This window comes from Pagrus major, chromosome 11 (assembly GCF_040436345.1).
Source record: "Pagrus major chromosome 11, Pma_NU_1.0".
Lineage (NCBI taxonomy): Eukaryota > Metazoa > Chordata > Actinopteri > Spariformes > Sparidae > Pagrus > Pagrus major.
In genome coordinates, this window is record NC_133225.1 from 1,542,025 (window position 1) to 1,560,691 (window position 18,667).

An 18,667-nucleotide genomic window follows, 5' to 3' on the forward strand; every position below is an offset into this window, starting at 1 on the left:
TGAACATCCAGAATAAACTCATAAACTCAGAACCATCACACTTCCGGTCCAGCAGGCGGCGCTGTGTTCCGGCCTCGGTGCCTCATTAAATCTCAAGAAGAAGAAAGAAACGGAAACGACGTAATTTTCGCGGGAAATGTGTCTCGTCCGGCTGCTGCTCCAGACCGTCTCTGAGCTTCTCTGTCTGCGGCCCGGGTTCTGAGTTAAAGCAGGTAGGCGGCTCGGTTCCGGGACACAGGTGTGACACAGGTGTGACACAGGTGTGACACAGGTGTGTATCTGTATCGATCAGTGATCGAGCCGCGCTCAGGATGAAGTACTCCGCCCGGCTGCGGGTCCGGCGCGTGTACCGCTGGCGCGGGGAGCCGCTGAGCTTCAACAGGAGGCTGAAGACGCACGAGTACAGGTGAGTTTCTGTCCGAGTCACGTGTTTAACATCAATCCTGCTGCTGATCACTGATCGATCAGTTCCTCTGATCGATCAGCACTTCAGACTAGGACTGCAGGACGTCATCAGCGTTTAAACGTCTCATTGTGTTTCAGCTTATTTACAGTGTAGCTGAATTATCTGTGTCGTGTTGGTTTGAACTCGTGTTCATGTGTTTATGTTCTTATGTTGAAAGATTTCAGACAAACTTTTCTTATTACATCTGTTTAAATTCACACATTTCCTGCTCAGCCTTCATAAAACTGATTAAACATCAGAGGTTCATTAGTTAAAGCCTCACCAGCAGCACACACGTTCATATAACTCGTGTGTTTTACAGTATTACAGGTGCATGTGTGTTGATTGTCCACCTGTCAGTCACACTGAAGACAAACAGGCCGTTAGCTGTTTAGCTCAGTTAGCCGTGCAGCTAGCAGGGTTTGCTAGCTGGTTAGCATGCTAACTTCAGCAGATGCATCAAAGCTGTTATTTATTCTCATCTGTCGACAGTTTCAGTTCATCTCTGGATGTTTTTAACATGTTGCAGCTTTAAGTGAATGAAATGCTCCATAAATGAACTTTTATCTAAATAGTACAAGAAGCTAAATCATCTCAGGACTGCAGGAATTATTATTATTATTATTATTATTATTATTATTATTAATAATAATTTCACACATTTCCTCTTCAGCTTTTCTAACAGCGTCTCTCTCTCCCACCTGCTGTCAGAAGGAAAACACAATATTTGTCCAAAAACATGAAACAGTTGGTGCGTTAACTGATCGCTCCATCAGCAGCATGCAAACTTTAATACTTAATGAGTCCTTTGAGTCTTAAGTAAACGATGACTTTACTTTGATCTGGCACAAAGCATCGTACATGGTCCCTGATTTAAATCATATGATAATCTAATTTAACTAGTTTCAACCTCTTTCATGTGAATAGTTTTAGTTTTTCTCTGAGCTGCATCAAGATATAATCTTCATTTTTGATTAATCTGCAGATTATTTTCTTGATTTAATTAATTAATTGTCTTTAAAGTCCCAGATCCCAAAGTGACGTCTTCCAGTATCATGTTTGTTCAGTCGTCAGTCACCAGCGTTTCCCTCTGATTTCAAACTGGACCTGCGTCTCTTCTTTGTCTGTTTGTGCCTCAGCTCGTTGGCCATCGGTGTGGAGGGTCTCCCATCGACCACCGTCATCAGCACGGGCCAACACATCCTGATCGAGGGGGACGACGAAGACAACCCGTACGTGGCCAAAGTGGTCAAACTGTTCAGTGACGGTGAGTCTCGCCTCTGACGGACGCTTCGCTCGACTCGTCCTCGAGGACTCGTCGCTGAACGTCTTGTCTCGTTGTGTTTCAGAGAGCGGCACGCAGAAGAAGGCGGTGGTTCAGTGGTTCGTCCGCGTGTCTGAAGTGCCCTTGAGCAAGCTGAAGCTGCTGGGCAGAGAGCCTCACCCTCAGGAGATCTTCTACTATCAGGGACGCAGCTGCGATGACGAGGTCAACGCCGAGTCCATCCTCAGACCTGTGCAGGTGCAGGACGCTCGCCTTCCTCTGAATAACGTGAAAATACTCCTGAGGTTTATTTCTGAGACGGACCAGTTCGCTTTTTTAACTTATTCACTCACAGGAGAAACATCCAGCGATAATAGATAATAATAATAATAAACTTTATTCATGTAGCACCTTTAACAACAGTTTAGAGGAGGAAACTCAGGAAGAAATGAATACAGAACAAACACAAAGAAGACCAGCGTGTTAAAACAAGAAGACGCAACAGAAAGTGTAGAAACACAAAAAGTCAATATGAGTCATTACAAGTAAAAGAAATAAAAATGATGAAACAGGCGAAATTACAAAGTAACGCAAATAAAGAGATGAGTGATAAAGGACGGTAAGAGGACGACGTCATGAGAGAAATGAGAAGAGATAAATAGACTGAGAGCAGGAGAAGGAATAAAACAGAAAGAAAGATGAAAATCAGTTTAAAGAGTTCAGACTTCACATGAAACGAGTCTATAAAAGTGTTTTGTCGCTCGCTGGGTTTAACTACGATTCTTCCTGGAGTCCACGAACAAACACAAGAAACAGAACTCACATCGACACAAGGACGGCAAGGAGAAGTTTTAAACTCGTTAGTTTAAAACTAAAGACTTCTGGTCCCGAGTCACATCTGATGCTTTAATGTTTATATTTGGGTGAACTGTTCCTTTAACTTCCTGTTCCTCTGCTCAGGTGAAGCACCTGGACGGAGCAGCTCCGTTCCCGGACTCTGACGACAAAGACACTCTGTACGTGAAGCTGTCCTGGGACTCCAAGACCTTCAGAGCGGTGGAGTCTGAGGCCTCGGCTGCAGCTTCCTCCCCTCCTCCCTGTCCCAAACCCTCCCTCCCCCCCTCGCCCCCCTGCTCCCCTCTCGCGGCGGCTCCGGCGTCTCGCGGCGCCTCTCGACGCGCCCTGCCGACTCCGGACTTTGCCGTCATGCGCCGGGCGCTGTCGGGGGAAGTGAGACACGGCAGAGCCACGATGAGCGCGGGGAAGGCCGGCGCCGCTGAAGCCGAGTCGCTGCACTCCGCCACCAAACTGTCAGCATCCAAATGTCTGAGCGCCAAGAGGAGGGACGCCACGGCCAGGACGCCCGGCGTCCGCAAGAAGCTGGAGCTCAGCGGTGAGTCGAACGGCCAGTTATACACCGACTCCTCTACTGGTTATATCAAAGACAGAGGAGATGTCAGAACATTGTTCCAGCTTCTTCTTTGCTGCTTTTCTTTGTCACGTCTGACAGCAGATGAAGAGTCTTGTGGTCACCTAATTATATTGATTCTTCTGACAACGATACAATAACTGCAGATATCACAAAGTCTGCCATTGATTCAGTTCAGCTGCCTGCAGCCGATGAGTTGACATCATCTGCACATTTGACACAATACGTTTCAGAAAAAGCTCTTAAAAGTTAAAAAACAACACTTAAATAATTGTAAGGGGGCCGAGGCAGTAAAGTGTCTCCACTAACTCTCATTAATCGTGACTGAACAAGAACTTTGATTAATCCTTAAACTGATGTATTGATCCAGACAGACGGCACTTTGTTGACACTCGATAGACGATGGAGCCTTTAAAAGATCTGCAGTTAATTTAATTCACAAAGCTTTTGTCCGACTGTTCTGACAGTTAAACAAACGAATCATCTACGATAATATGAGGATACATTTTATTAAATCATATTTTAGTTTCAGAGAGGTCGTTTCTCTTTGTCGTCATTTTAAGATCTGATTCTAGAACAAATAATAAAGTCTCATTTCCATTTTCCTGTGAAACTATCCTTTAACATGTTATTAATTATTTGATTGTCTGATGATGAATGACATCACTCTGCTGGTCGATGACGTCATGAGGTCACGTTTTCTGTCGGCAGGTCCGGACAAGAAGTCGATGATCTGCGAGGACGTCCTGAGCCAGCTGCTGGACGAGGAGCTGGGGTCGGGGGTGACGTTGGCTCAGAGGCTGTCGTCCTCTCCCCCTCAGGCCCTGCCCCTCACCCACAGCCTCACCCCCCTCAGGAAGGCCCACAGGGCGCCCGCCGCTGTGGGCGCCTTCTCCCTGAAGCCTGCCACCGTCGTCCTCAACAAGTGCTCTCTCTCTGAGATGAGTCCTCCGTCGGCTGCCAGAGGCGACTCCAGCAGGTCAGAGTCGACACCGTCACACCGTCACATCGTCCTCAGTGTAGAGTTTTAATGTCGACACGCAGGTTTAACGCAGCGACGCTCCCGTCAGGCTGCTCTCTCGTTACGTTTCACCTACAACATACGTCATACGTGGCTCGAGGGAGGACCTCTCCTCATGTTTCCTCTAGTGCCACCATGAAGTTCACATTTCAGGTTGTAACTGAAACATCTCCACAGCTGCACGCGTTCACGTTCCCGTCAGGACGAACCGTAATGATTCGATGATCCTCTGACTTTTCATCCAGCGCCATCATCAGGTCAACATGTGAACGTGTCGGCTACTACTGACTGAAATTTATGAAACATTTTGTGGTGCAGGAATTGAATCCTCACACCAAACTCCACCACTCAAAACAGACAAGTATACATATTTAAAACGATCATACAACACATCCTCGTTGACCAGAACTGATCTAATCTATTATTAAGAGCATCAGCATCAACAGAACCAGCGTCAAGGTTTACTGTTGTTACCTGTTGTTCCAAAAACCAAGCAGAATAAAAATCAGTCCCAAACCGGTTTCTGAAGTTGCTGTGGGAGCTGTACGCTTCTGCTTTCAGCTCAGCAGCTCCAGTGAAGATTTCGTCTTAAAAAAGAGTGTAAAGTTCAGTTTGTCATTAACCATTTATTATCCACACTCGTACGTACACAAATCCTTTCGTCCTGAAGGTTCTGAACATCTGTTCGTCCCAAGCGAACAACAGGACGCCGTTAGTCTCGAGACCTGATATCTGTGTATATAGATATACTGTGGCATGTAAACACCTGATCTCCGTCAGCCCTGTGGACACGTGTGTGTCCTCAACCACAGTTAATTTGTCGTTTGAAGTCAAAGCGGTTAAAAAACAGACCGACTGGTTCAGAGCTCAGACTGACCGGCGCCTCTTTCAGGGAGCTGTTGGATAAAAGTCCTCAGCGGGGTGATGTGATGGAGGCAGGGTTACCGAGCGGCTCGGTTAAGACGCCGAGAAGAAGGAACGGCACGCCGAGGAGAAATTATACCACCAGGGGGCAGACGTGAGTCAGACACTGGAGGCCTGGTGGTTTGAATAATCTATCTTTGAGTCCTGGAGAACAACAAGGAGAAGATGTTCACACCTGTAGCTCACTCCTGTGGTGGTTTTCTGTTTTCAGTCGTGTGAGGTGTGAGTCTGCACAGCTGGTGTCACACTCGGTGTAAACTGTCACACAATGATTACTGATGAGCGAGTGTTCGGGTCGATTGTTCTCTAGCTAATCACGGTGATGTCTTCAAACAGAGCTACCACTCCTTCTCGGAAAAAAGAACCGAAGACCCTGAAGGAGCCGGCGCTGGGAGTCCTGTGAGTACATTCAGACGTGATATTATCTCATGAGACAAAGACACCGTGAGGCTGTATCATACATATCTATACTTAAATATCTGATCTGTGTTGAAAACTAGTGGACATTCAGACAAGAGTCTCACTTTAGTTTCTTTATTGACGTCACAGGAATGAGGACAGCAGCTTATTTTAAATCCTGTCAGCTCGACTGTTTTTCCACCAGTTAAAATGTTATTTCTTGTTCCAGCTGACGATCAGAAATCAGCCCTAACATTCAGATTAAAAGTGCTCCTCCCTCTGTGGGTGTGTGATGTGTACAGGGCCGAAGTGGATCACGAAAACTCTCCGATGCTGCCGGTCGCCACCACCCCGAGGAGCTCGAAGAGGAAGTCGGCCCAGCTGGTGTCGTCTCGCATCAGAAAGCAGCTGTGAGTGTGTCCTGACATCACGTCTGATCAGCTGATTGTTTCAGGAGGTTTCTGGATCCTCAGAGTTCTGAGCTTCACTGTCTGTTTGATCAGGAATCTTCTGGAGAACCAGCAGGACCTGTACTCGGACGGAGAGGACGAGGACGAGTTCGTTCCCTCCAAGAAGGAGCTGCAGAGCAGCAGCGAGGACGACGGTGAGGAGGACGAGGAGGCAGCGATGGAAAGCGACGAGGAGGTCGTGTCGAAGAAGGGCCGACATGGTGCGTCGGGGCCTCGCACTCCTCGCTCGAAGCAGAAAACTCGCTCCTCGACCAGAACGCCACGAAAAACTCCCAGCAAGAAGGTGAAAGTCCTGAAATCCTCCAAATCTGAGAGAATCTGCTCACTGCTTCTTTTCCTCACCTCGTCTCCTCTGACTGTTTCCTGTTTGACAGATCGCACCCGGCACGCCACGGACTCCTCACCGCGCCACTCCCAGCATCCCCAGCAGGTCGCTGCCGGCCCGACAGCCTGCTAATGTTCTGGAGGAGGCCAGAACGAGGTGAGACCTCTGGCCTCTGATTCAAGATGATGACTTGAGTCCACATCGTAAACATAACGACGTCGACAGTGACGAGCGACATCGTCAGTGTTAGCGATGTTGATGAACGGTAGAATCACTGACAGCCGATCAGAAACTGTTTAATTTTCATTAATATTCTGTTTTATGGGTTATTTGAGTTTCAGTACAGTGTGACAGAATTAAATGTTTAATAATAACGAGGAGGAATTATCATCATTTATAATCCTCATCACTGTCGATCACTTTATTCATGAAGACGCTGTGTTGTGATGTTTGCAGCATCATGTGCTTCTTTAATCTCTCGAGGAAACTCTGATGGTGGATGAACCTTCTGTTAGTGCGACCGAGGGAGTCGAGCAGACAGTCTACACACGCTTGTTGTGTATTAATGTGTGTTTGTGTGTTCAGGCTGCACGTGTCCTCGGTGCCGGAGTCTCTGCCCTGCAGGGAGCAGGAGTTTCAGGACATCTACAGCTTCGTGGAGAGCAAGATCATCGATGGAACAGGAGGGTAAGATCCAGAACCTGACGCTGGTCCGGTCTTTAGTCTCACGTGAATCTCGGTCCGTTATTCCGCCTCATCGTCTGTGTGAAGGTCACAGAGGTGGGATCGGGGCGCAGTCTCGCTCCACCTCTGATCAGGAGAGGACGGGAGTGTGACGTTCTGATGGCGTCCAGTCTGACAGCTAAACAGATCCTTCACTCATCAAATAAAAGACAAACGTCCAACACTTCAACCCACAACGCAACGTTACAGGACCAAACAACAGTGATGTGGTCGCAGGTCGTGTCTTCAACATCTTATATGAGAAGTGTCTGTCGTCCTGTCTGTCCGACCGACTCTTCGTCACATAGAAGAGCCAGGTGACTCCTGCAGTTGACTGGTGATGATTATGTGACGCCACTCAGAGCAGAAAACTTGAACTCACCATGTCCTCGTCGATTTTCCACTATTGTGTTGTTGTAGTTGACGCTCATCCCTCCTGACCGAGACTTGAGTCAACTTCCCCCCCTGAAAACAGCCTCCTTCTCCGGGAGTGAGAGCCAGAAAGGGTCCACTGTTTACTGACGGTGATTATGTGATGTGGCAAAACTTTGTCACTTTCCAGGATTCATGGTGAGTCAGGATCGTTATAAATGTTAAGCCGGCGCTGCTTGGTTCAGTGTGTAGAGGCTTTGTTGCAGCAGTGTTGTGGATTATCTGTGTGAAAAGAGCTCGTGACCCCGCTGGTGTCTTCGCTCTTCTCGTTGATTTACAGACCAAAGTGTGTCTCTGACATCAGAAGCTGTCAGCTGATCTTGATGCTTCCTCTTGGCCTGTTCACTTTTTATTTGACATCGGGACATCAGATCAGGGAGGATGTGGGTGAATGACTCGGGCATTCCTAGGCCAGGAAGTCTAGTAACAAGTTTTAGGATGTATTTTTGTAGATAAATATAAAATGTCAAGTCCTTCCCACAGAAAGAAACAGGAAGTCAGACCAGTCCTTTGTGTCTCAGACTTGTTTCAGTCCACTGAGGCAGATCCAAGCTGTCAGTTGGTGGGTTAGCTTTAGCTTTTGTAGCTTCCACTTCAGATTTTTCTCTTTAAAATCTTGAGGATCAGTGATGTTCAGTCAGTCAGTATCTTCTGTGTACACTGAGGCGGCTACTTATCAAATGATTTCTGTGTTTTGTTCCAGTTTCTTCATCAGAAAGTTTGTTAGGAGTTAAGTTTCGGTGCAGCTGCTCTCAGACTCGATGCACCGGCTGCTTCTACGTTATCCTCCATTAAATGAAAGCTCAGTTATTGTTTTTGGTCCAGTGATTTAACTTCATGTCTTTTCTTTTTAATAGCTGCAGTTCTTCTGTGACTGAATTATAATCATTCCTCGGGGTGCCACGTTACATTGAGACGATTAAACGCCACAAATCTTTGTTTGATAATTGAATTGAATGATTAATTGAAGTATTTTAGTTCCAGTAACGTCATTTATCTCATAACGATAATAAAAAATCTCACCTTGGCCGAAGCTTCCTCAGTAAAGTCTCTTCTCATTCAGGAGTTTTAAACTGATGCAGCGTTTGATTCAAAGACAGAAATGATTGTTGTTGTTTCTGTCTCAGGTGTATGTACATCTCAGGTGTGCCCGGCACGGGGAAGACGGCCACGGTGCACGAGGTGATGCGCTGTCTGCAGCACGCGGCCGACGTGGACGAGATCCCTCCGTTCCACTTCATCGAGATCAACGGGATGAAGATGACGGATCCTCATCAGGCCTACGTCCAGATCCTGCAGGTGAGAGCGGAGGAGGCGGAGGACACACCTGAGCAGCTCCACAGGCCAAATCAGGGTTTAAGGTTTAGCACTCGTCAGGCAGCCATCTTTTATTCTGCTCACCACAGGAGGGAGCTGTTGTGTTAAACTGCAGCGGTCTGTGTCGACCTGCAGGAAGAAAAATCTAGAAGGAAATGCTGTTCTCAGGCTCTGCCCCTTTTCATGTGAAAACGGATCCTGATGCAAATGTATTCAGATAAAATAATAAAGCTGTGTTGCTTTTTTTTTAGCTCTTTGGATCCAAAACCCTTTGACAAGTCAAGCAAACATTAATGTTCTGTTGTTGATCAGCATCATAAGTATTATACATTCAGTCTGCTGTCATCACATTAGACAAACCTGACAGACAGCTACTTTACTGAACGTCCAAACCTGCGGCACAGACTTTTTGACATCTGTCTCTTATGAGTCTCCCAAATTAAGCAGAATAAAGTGAATTTTTAAAGAAAAATTCAGAAGCTGTGAGAAAATGTGTGTGTTCTCTGTTGGCAGAGCTAGGCTAGCAGTTTCCATCTGCCTACAGTCTTTGTGCTAAGCTAGGCTAAACTCATCCTGTACTGAACCTGAAACCATCTTCTCATCTGACTCAGGAGGAGACGAGCGTCGCTCTGTTTCTTTAGTTGTAGGAGTCCGTTGTGTTCACTGACCGCTCGGTCTCGTCTCTGCAGAAACTGACGGGTCAGAAGGCCACAGCGGACCACGCTGCGGCTCTGCTGGAGAAGAGATTCAGCAACCCGGCACCCAAGAAGGAGACCACGGTTCTGCTGGTGGACGAAGTAAGAGCTCTGTTTCTTCTGTTAACGGCTGCACAAGTAAAACAAATATGTAAATCACAAAAGGATCATTCCAGGACAGCTCAGCCAACATCCAGAACCTTTCCAGAAACTTCTATTAAGTTCATGGCACCTGGCAGAATCCTCCAGCTGTACTTTTTAGGTTCTGAATATGAGTTTGGTGATTCCTTGTATGAGTGTTCAGAACCTCGCCTCACTCATCTTTCACCAGATTGGGTTGAAATTTGTTCTGAACATCCAAGAGACCCTACGGATCATTTACAACTTTCATTTATTTAAATAGTTGTTACTGATTTTTTTTTTCACCAGCCACCACCATCTGTCACATCCAGAAGTTATTTGGTTCTGGATGAAAGTCAGTCAGTGAAATAAAAACCTTAAACGGCCTGTGAGGTGTGTTTAAAAACAGGAAGTCAGACTGTGCTGAGGGACACACTCACATGTTGTTGGTTTGAGTCTGAACATGAGCTTTGTTGCCAATAAAATGAATATAGAATAACATAATACAGCTTTAATGAAACACAGAAACGTATGTAAACAAACATTTCTTGCTCTAAATGCTTTATAAAAACTCCCTGAAAATAAAGACAACTAGAAAGTTGATATTCTTCCTCAAAGTGAACTTTATGATCTTAAAGCCCGTCAAAGTCACCAGAGACGACCGGAAGGAAAGAGCTGGTTTCCATCACAGAATAAAAACAAAACTATAAAGCGAGAGTTGGTACTGAAGTTAAATCGCTCGTGTGTAACACTTTCTGTAATCTGCCGAGAGACGTGACCACGAGTGGGTGTGATTTGTTTCAGTTTGACGAATCCAGGTTTCTCTGAGAGACGAGTGATCCCTATTTTTGAACGCTTCCTCTGAATTTCCGTCTTGTGTTTGTAATTGTTCCGTCACTGATGATGATATTTTTGGGTGAATATTATTTGAACTTGTCTCAGCCTGACCTGCAGAAAGACACCAGGATAAAGTCAAGCTGCTGCTGCTGCTGCTGCTGTAAAATATCTTTTTAAAGAAGAGTTTGTCGGGACTTAAAACCAACGATCCAGATGTGATCGTCTAACGACGGCAGCGTCACCAGGGCTGAGAAAATGTTTAAATCGACACTCAAATAATGGATTCAGAGCATTGTGATTCTCCTGAATATGTTTTAAGGTCTAAAACTAAATCAGATGAAGAAACTATGGAGGCCCCAGAGGCTCACGGCGTCTACTTTAGTCCTAAAAAGATTCTCACTCCTCCGGAGAAACGCTGCAGGTGACGGGAAGATTAATGCAGAAGAACAATCTGAGGAGAAAATCTAGTTTACAACATTATGATTTATGTTGTCAGTTAAATATGTTGTAATTTTCATAATTCTACACATTTTTCTTCTGATATTGAAGTAAAAGAAGGTTCAGCTCATCTTGTGTCCGCTGAATGTGTCATGTGTTTATTATCTGCTTCCTGACTCAGCTTCATGACTTGTACTCGCTCTTGGCCTCCTGACTTTCCCCTGTGTGGGATAATAAAAGTAGACCGTGACTTTAACCCTCTTTAACCCTTCGTGTCGTGCAGTTGGACCTCTTATGGACCAGGAAGCAGAACGTGATGTACAACCTGTTCGACTGGCCGACGCGGCGTCACGCCCGCCTGGTGGTGCTGACCATCGCCAACACCATGGACCTGCCGGAGAGGATCATGATCAACAGAGTGGCCAGCAGACTGGTGAGGGAGCTGCAGGAGGCTGAAACATCAGACCTGCAGCAGACACTGCTGCGAGGCACCGTGTCCAGTCCAGCAAAGTTTAATCCATCCATTGATTTTCTTTCTGCTGCTCGTCTGGGTCCACGTCACGTTAATTTATTAATATTATTATCAGGAACAGTTCAGTCGAACACAAGGAAGTCTAGTCTGAGATGAGTTAAAACAAGAAGGCAGAACACAAAATGTAAAAACATCAAAAGACAATACGAGTGATTACAAGTTAAAGGATTGAAAGTGATAAAACAGGCAAAAGAGGGAGAGAAAAAAAGTAACGCAAAAATAGAAATAAATAAAAGAACATAAATCAGTAAAGGACGATTAGAAGACGACATCACATCAGAGGCATTAAGGACAGATCAAAGAGATTATGGGCCGTAAAAAGAATAAAGGACAATAGATTGTTAATTAGAGACTCATTCTGTGAGTCTTATCTCAGATGGCTCGCTCCAAAGTCAAAGCTTAAAACGGGTGTTGAATGTTATCATGTGTGGTGCTCATGCAGCTCATGCAGTCATCTATAACCTTTAATCTTTTATTGTGGTTAGAAGTGACTCAGAAACTTTTCCAGCACGTCTCTGGGCCTCTGCTGTGGTTGAGGAGGCTACGTAGTGGGATTGTTTCGTTGTGTCTTATTTTATTTATTGTATTTCTGTCCGGCTCGATCTGTTCTGTGCCGATTAACTGAAACCTGCTGTAGTGCAGCTGGTGGAAAGTCAGTGATCAGCGACTGTGACGTGGTGGAGACGGACCCAGTGTAATCTGGCGGTTAGGCAGCCTGAACCAGACAGGAAGTCACAGTGAGCTGTGAAACCACTCAGATGTTGGATTGCGACTGCGAGCAGCTCCTTAAACTCTGTTATTTGAGTAAACGTTTAAATATGGCTTCATGCAACTTTAACACAGATGGAAAAACACAGGTTCATTTACGAAAAATGAAGAAAAAAAATTCCACACTTGTACTTGACGCTCTGTCTGTGTGACTGTTTCAGGGTTTGACGAGGATGTCTTTCCAGCCGTACAGCTTCAAACAGCTGCAGCAGATCATCATGTCGAGGCTGAACAAGGTGAAGGCCTTCGAGCAGGACGCTCTCCAGCTGGTGTCCAGGAAGGTAAATGACCAGGACGTCTATCACGCCGTCTCACCTGACACGTGTTCGTCCACAGCTCTGTACGCTCACCGTCCTCCTCCTCTCGCAGGTTGCCGCGCTGTCGGGCGACGCTCGCCGATGTCTGGACATCTGTCGCAGGGCCACGGAGATCTGCGAGCACTCTGCCGCCGAGCCTTCTGCCACAGGATTGGTGGGGATGAGTCACGTGATGGAGGCGCTGAACGAGATGTTTTCCTCCGCCTACATCACTGCCATCAAGTGAGGGTCTCACTCCGGTCGCGTTCTTGAAACACTGATGGATTTGTGACGACATGAAGTGACTAATGTGTGTGTGTTCAGGTGTGCGTCGCTGCAGGAGCAGCTCTTCCTCCGGGCCGTCATCGCTGAGTTTAGGAGGCTGGGATTGGAGGAGGCCACGTTCCAACAGGTAAAGACCAAAGCAGACTCAGTAGAGCACATACCTCCGCCAAGGCCCAGTTCACCCCTTTAATTCAATCAAGCCTAATCCAATATCAAACTCTACAGCCCCGTATCAATACAAACTTTACACCAGTCATAACTGCGTCACCATAACATCATCAAATTGTACTCGCTCATCTGATCTTTTTTTTCATCAAGATTCCCTGAGAAAGTAACAAAAATGTGGAAAAGCACCGTGTCTCTCAAATTCCTGTATCTATCTGTCTGTCTGTCCGTCTGTCTGTCTGAATTTGTGTAGTGCCAATTCACAACAAAAGTCCTCTGACACTTTCCAAATCCATGTCTCGAACATACTCTTTAATTAATTTAATTTCAGAATGGATCAGCAAACAATAATGTTTTTTTTCTGGGCTGAGACTCGTCCTCCATCCACGTTTGGTGGAAATCTGTTCAGTAGTTTTTGTGTAATCCTGCTGACAAACCAACAAACAAGTAAATGGACACAGGTGAAACTCGCATGTTTGATAGTGTGTATTCAGATGTGGTAAATGTGTGTGTCTGTGGTTGTGATCTGTACTCAGGCAGTCTCCCCTCTGTTTGGACTGTCAGGTGTTCGTGCAGCACCAGGCTCTGTGTCGGGTGGAGGGTCTGCAGCCCGTCAGCGTGTCGGAGGGCCTGGCCGTGTGTCAGCGTCTGGGGGCCTGCAGGTTGCTGCTGCTGGAGCCGAGCCGCCTGGGAGTCCTGCAGCGCGTCCGGCTCAACGTCAGCCAGGACGACGTGCTCTTCGCCCTGAAGGCCGACTGAAGGGGAGACCCTCTGTAAATATTATAGATACCTGATGCTTCATGAGTGATAATGTTGTATTTGCATATTTTCCACAATGTGCACTGTGCTTTATTTGTCTTATGCGTTATTGGTTTTTAGTTTTAGCCTCTTTTTGGGAGAATATTCACTGTAGAAATAAAATCTACCCAAAGAACGGCAACGGCACTCTTTATTTTATTTCTTTAACACCTGAGCAGCGTCTGCAGGTCGGCCTGGACGCAGCCGGAGAGGCAGAACTGAAGGTTCACAAATACCCTCTTCTGCTTCTTAAACTCAGTGCGGTGAGGGCAGCCATTTTGTCGACTCTATTTCAATCTCACTGTGGTGTCAGGACAAAACCAGAGAATCTGAAAATATGAGAGGACGCGGAGAAGATGCAGTCGATAGTTACGTGAGCCGACGGACTGAAATGAACTTAAACAATCGTAGAATATTAAGCCTTAATGATTTTAGTTACCACTCTACATGGAAGTTGCCCATACGAGTAGTAATAAAGTAAAAGTCTCAAAAGTATCTGATATTAAATGTACTTGAGTATCAAAACTAATTTTCTAACAATAAATGTACTCAAAGGTGCAGTATGTAAGAATGGGGGACAGCATATCATTAGAGACGAGGCATTTATTGACTCTGCTGCACACACACACACACACACACACACACACACACACACACACACACACACACACACACACACACACACACACACACCTCAGAGTTTACAGCACCTCCTCAGATCTCAGCTGATCAGCTGCTGTAACAGTTATTATTTATGGCACCAGCTGTAGCTTCAGGTGAAAATGGCCGACGTGATGAGTAACTGTCGTGAGGCAGAAGTCTCGTTCAGTTCCTGCTTCTCACAATCGGGAATTTGTCGAGAATATGTGACTCATCTGACCATGTGACTGTCACATTTGAAACCAAACGCACTCTGATGAGTTTCTAGATTTGTGCGTTCAATTCCTAGAAAGACAGACGGTGGGAGGTACTTCACCTGTTTCTGTTCATCGTTTCATTTCACAAGAACTGTCGGCCTCAGTGAGGTCTACACACACACACACACACACACACACACACACACACACACATTTAATTTGAAGTCCTGGGACATGTTATGTGATGTGTGTGTAACTTTAAACATCTCGGAAGCAAATATTTTACAATTTTATCAAACAGCTTTGAAGAAGTGAATTCAACTTCTTTATGAACAAATGTTTAATTTTATCAGATGATCAGGTTTGAAATCAGCAACAACTCAACAGTCCTGACTTCACTGAGGGCAGTAATATCATCTGCCTCTCAGGATCAATAACAACCAGATAAAAAGAGAAGTGAAATGTTGGAAATGTATTCGACTCGTCAGATACTGTGCAGATCTAGTGAAGCTCAGTGTCATCGAGTCGTATCCAGGGCTGCAGCTTTGTGTATTTACTGCAGGAATCTGTGTCATCTGTAAATGTGTTGTTCATCATTTGAACGGACGCAGTCACATTACTAATCCCTGATGAATCTTTTTTAACCTTTACTGTGGCTACAGAGGAGCTCTGACTCACAGGTCGATGACGAAGTCTCAGTGTTATTGCTCTTTAAAAAAAACAAACTGCCGAGGTTTCGTTACGGCTTCACAATCGCAGCTTCCCGATACTACTGACAGCTGAAGGGAAGCTTAACCTTTATTAATACATCATACATTTATTTTATTTTGTATTAACAAACTGAAGCTGCAGAGTAGCTAATACAACTATACGACCATGGAGAGATGATCCTGTTATGAATAGACTTTAACAGCATCTTTTACACATTACGGGAAGACATTGATGATGTAATTGCTTTAAGTGTGCAAAGTTCAATGACAGTTCAATAATAAGCAATTTAACACTTTCATTAATAAAAAAAAAACTGTTTTGGATGTTTTGGATGACAAAAGTAAATAAAGACCCACACATTCAGAAATAGGAAGTGCGACCTGAGTGTGACATGTCTCATGTTTCAGGTCTGAGTGGGAGGAACAATGAATACAGTCTTTGTTGGAACCGGAAACGTTCTGCAGAACTGGACCCTCTCATTGCTTTTCTTTTCTACAATACGAGCTATGGCAGACACATTACAGTACCTCAGCGTGCCCATGTAATCGGGTCAACCTGTGTGTTGCATCAAATGTGTATATAATTACACAAAATCTGTTACTGCCTGACGAGAAAATGCCTCCATATCCTGCATGTGTAGCTCGAGCTCCTCCTCTTTGATTTCTTCTTCTGTGGTCCCACTATAAATGTCTTCTGGGTCCCTCACCTCTGCCCTTTGTACAATTCTCCTGTGGGAGAGGTGGGTGTCACTGTTTAATGACCTAATGTTTCTCTGTGTTTGTTATATGCATTTCTGGTCTCTACGTTATTGTTATGTCTGTTCCTGCCTCAGTGTGTTCATGCCTGCAGAGCTGCATTTGAAAATAGTAGTTTTAACAGCTGAAAGTCGTGAGCTTGAAGTTGTGACAAACCGAACTAACTCCCGGTTTGTCGATATCTTTATCTTCATTTTATTTGTGTAGGAGCTGGAGTGGACAGTAGTATTTACATGGTGGTTCTGCTCGTGACCCGTTCTGTCAGGTATGTTTTGCTGAATGTGTAGATTATTAACTGTAAAATGTTTTTACTACGCACTCTGCCCTTTGTACAGTCCTCCTGTGGGAGAGGAGCTGGAGTGGACAGTAGTGTTTACATGGAGGTTCTGCTTGTGACCCGTTCTGTCAGAGAATAAACGGAGATCATCTCCCGGTGTCACAGCATCATTCAAACCAACACGACGCAGACGCTCACCGGTCACACCCACAAACCCAACACCCAGACAGTAGAAGTACTGATGTGAATATAACACAGTGGTTAAAAACTAAGGTCCGTTTACACAAAATCTCAAATCCCCTTTGTTGTCTTCGTTCATTGATCCTTGACTTGATACAGTCCACTGAATTTTAATTACACTGTTTACAGCACAAATAATTGTGTTATTCTCATGTTTAGTCTGATGTTTTTTAGTTAACTGAGTGTTGTTCTCAGCTGCTCGCTTTAAAGGAATAGTTCACCGAAAACTGAAAACGTCAGGTGAAGTCGGACTCAAGATCCGAGATCCAAGTCTCCAGAAGCTCCAAATCCCAAATTGTGTAAACACAGAGTTTACACCCTTTTTACAGCTGAACTCTTCGCTGCTGAGAGGAAAGTGTTTGCGTGCACCCTGTGAAGCTGGTGGACCACAGGTCCAGGGTGGAGATGACCTCCTCAGATCAGGTTGGGATCTCGAGGCTTCTGCAGACTTGGATCACAGCAGACGAGCTGTTTGGAGACATCTGATGTTTCTTTGGTTGTTTTTACATTTTCCATCATCTCCAGCTGCTTCAGCTGTTCAGCAGAACGCTGCAACTCTGTTTCACTGTGAAGCTCCAGAAATGTTCTGTGGACGACGAGACTTCACCTGATTTATATCATCAGGAGGAGACGATGGCTGAGCCTGACTTTATATCATCAGGAGGAGACGATGGCTGAGCCTGACTTTATATCATCAGGAGGAGATGATGGCTGAGCCTGACTTTATATCATCAGGAGGAGATGATGGCTGAGCCTGACTTTATATCATCAGGAGGAGACGATGGCTGAGCCTGACTTTATATCATCAGGAGGAGACGATGGCTGAGCCTGACTTTATATCATCAGGAGGAGACGATGGCTGAGCCTGACTTTATATCATCAGGAGGAGACGATGGCTGAGCCTGACTTTATATCATCAGGAGGAGACGATGGCTGAGCCTGACTTTATATCATCAGGAGGAGACGATGGCTGAGCCTGACTTTATATCATCAGGAGGAGACGATGGCTGAGCCTGACTTTATATCATCAGGAGGAGACGATGGCTGAGCCTGACTTTATATCATCAGGAGGAGACGATGGCTGAGCCTGACTTTATATCATCAGGAGGAGACGATGGCTGAGCCTGACTTTATATCATCAGGAGGAGACGATGGCTGAGCCTGACTTTATATCATCAGGAGGAGACGATGGCTGAGCCTGACTTTATATCATCAGGAGGAGACGATGGCTGAGCCTGACTTTATATCATCAGGAGGAGACGATGGCTGAGCCTGACTTTATATCATCAGGAGGAGACGATGGCTGAGCCTGACTTTATATCATCAGGAGGAGACGATGGCTGAGCCTGACTTTATATCATCAGGAGGAGACGATGGCTGAGCCTGACTTTATATCATCAGGAGGAGACGATGGCTGAGCCTGACTTTATATCATCAGGAGGAGACGATGGCTGAGCCTGACTTTATATCATCAGGAGGAGACGATGGCTGAGCCTGACTTTATATCATCAGGAGGAGACGATGGCTGAGCCTGACTTTATATCATCAGGAGGAGACGATGGCTGAGCCTGACTTTATATCATCAGGAGGAGACGATGGCTGAGCCTGACTTTATATCATCAGGAGGAGAGGATGGCTGAGCCTGACTTTATATCATCAGGAGGAGAGGATGGCTGAGCCTGACTTTATATCATCAGGAGGAGAGGATGGCTGAGCCTGACTTTATATCATCAGGAGGAGACGATGGCTGAGCCTGACTTTATATCATCAGGAGGAGACGATGGCTGAGCCTGACTTTATATCATCAGGAGGAGACGATGGCTGAGCCTGACTTTATATCATCAGGAGGAGACGATGGCTGAGCCTGACTTTATATCATCAGGAGGAGACGATGGCTGAGCCTGACTTTATATCATCAGGAGGAGACGATGGCTGAGCCTGACTTTATATCATCAGGAGGAGACGATGGCTGAGCCTGACTTTATATCATCAGGAGGAGACGATGACTGAGCCTGACTTTATATCATCAGGAGGAGACGATGGCTGAGCCTGACTTTATATCATCAGGAGGAGACGATGGCTGAGCCTGACTTTATATCATCAGGAGGAGACGATGGCTGAGCCTGACTTTATATCATCAGGAG

General features: G+C 45.6%; 1 protein-coding gene across 1 annotated transcript; it reads left to right on the plus strand.

The window, feature by feature from the left end:
- The first annotated feature begins 146 nt into the window (after nt 1-146).
- orc1 (origin recognition complex, subunit 1) lies at nt 147-13,819 on the plus strand. The gene is made up of 18 exons (XM_073475865.1): nt 147-406; nt 1,585-1,712; nt 1,795-1,967; nt 2,670-3,102; nt 3,850-4,117; nt 5,052-5,177; nt 5,420-5,482; nt 5,785-5,892; nt 5,986-6,235; nt 6,327-6,433; nt 6,863-6,964; nt 8,560-8,731; nt 9,439-9,546; nt 11,123-11,272; nt 12,301-12,420; nt 12,509-12,678; nt 12,760-12,847; nt 13,450-13,819. Exons 1-18 carry the CDS (start codon nt 312-314, stop codon nt 13,642-13,644), a joined length of 2,856 nt encoding a protein of 951 aa, XP_073331966.1. The 5' UTR covers nt 147-311; the 3' UTR covers nt 13,645-13,819.
- Nucleotides 13,820-18,667: the final 4,848 nt, after the last annotated feature.

Bases quoted from the DNA above. Each gene is read 5' to 3' on its own strand.
- orc1 (XM_073475865.1), top strand. From the start codon at position 312: ATGAAGTACTCCGCCCGGCTGCGGGTCCGGCGCGTGTACCGCTGGCGC. The intron at 407-1,584 runs GTGAGTTTCTGT...TTTGTGCCTCAG, and splicing joins CTGAAGACGCACGAGTACAG to CTCGTTGGCCATCGGTGTGG. The intron at 3,103-3,849 runs GTGAGTCGAACG...TTCTGTCGGCAG, and splicing joins CAAGAAGCTGGAGCTCAGCG to GTCCGGACAAGAAGTCGATG.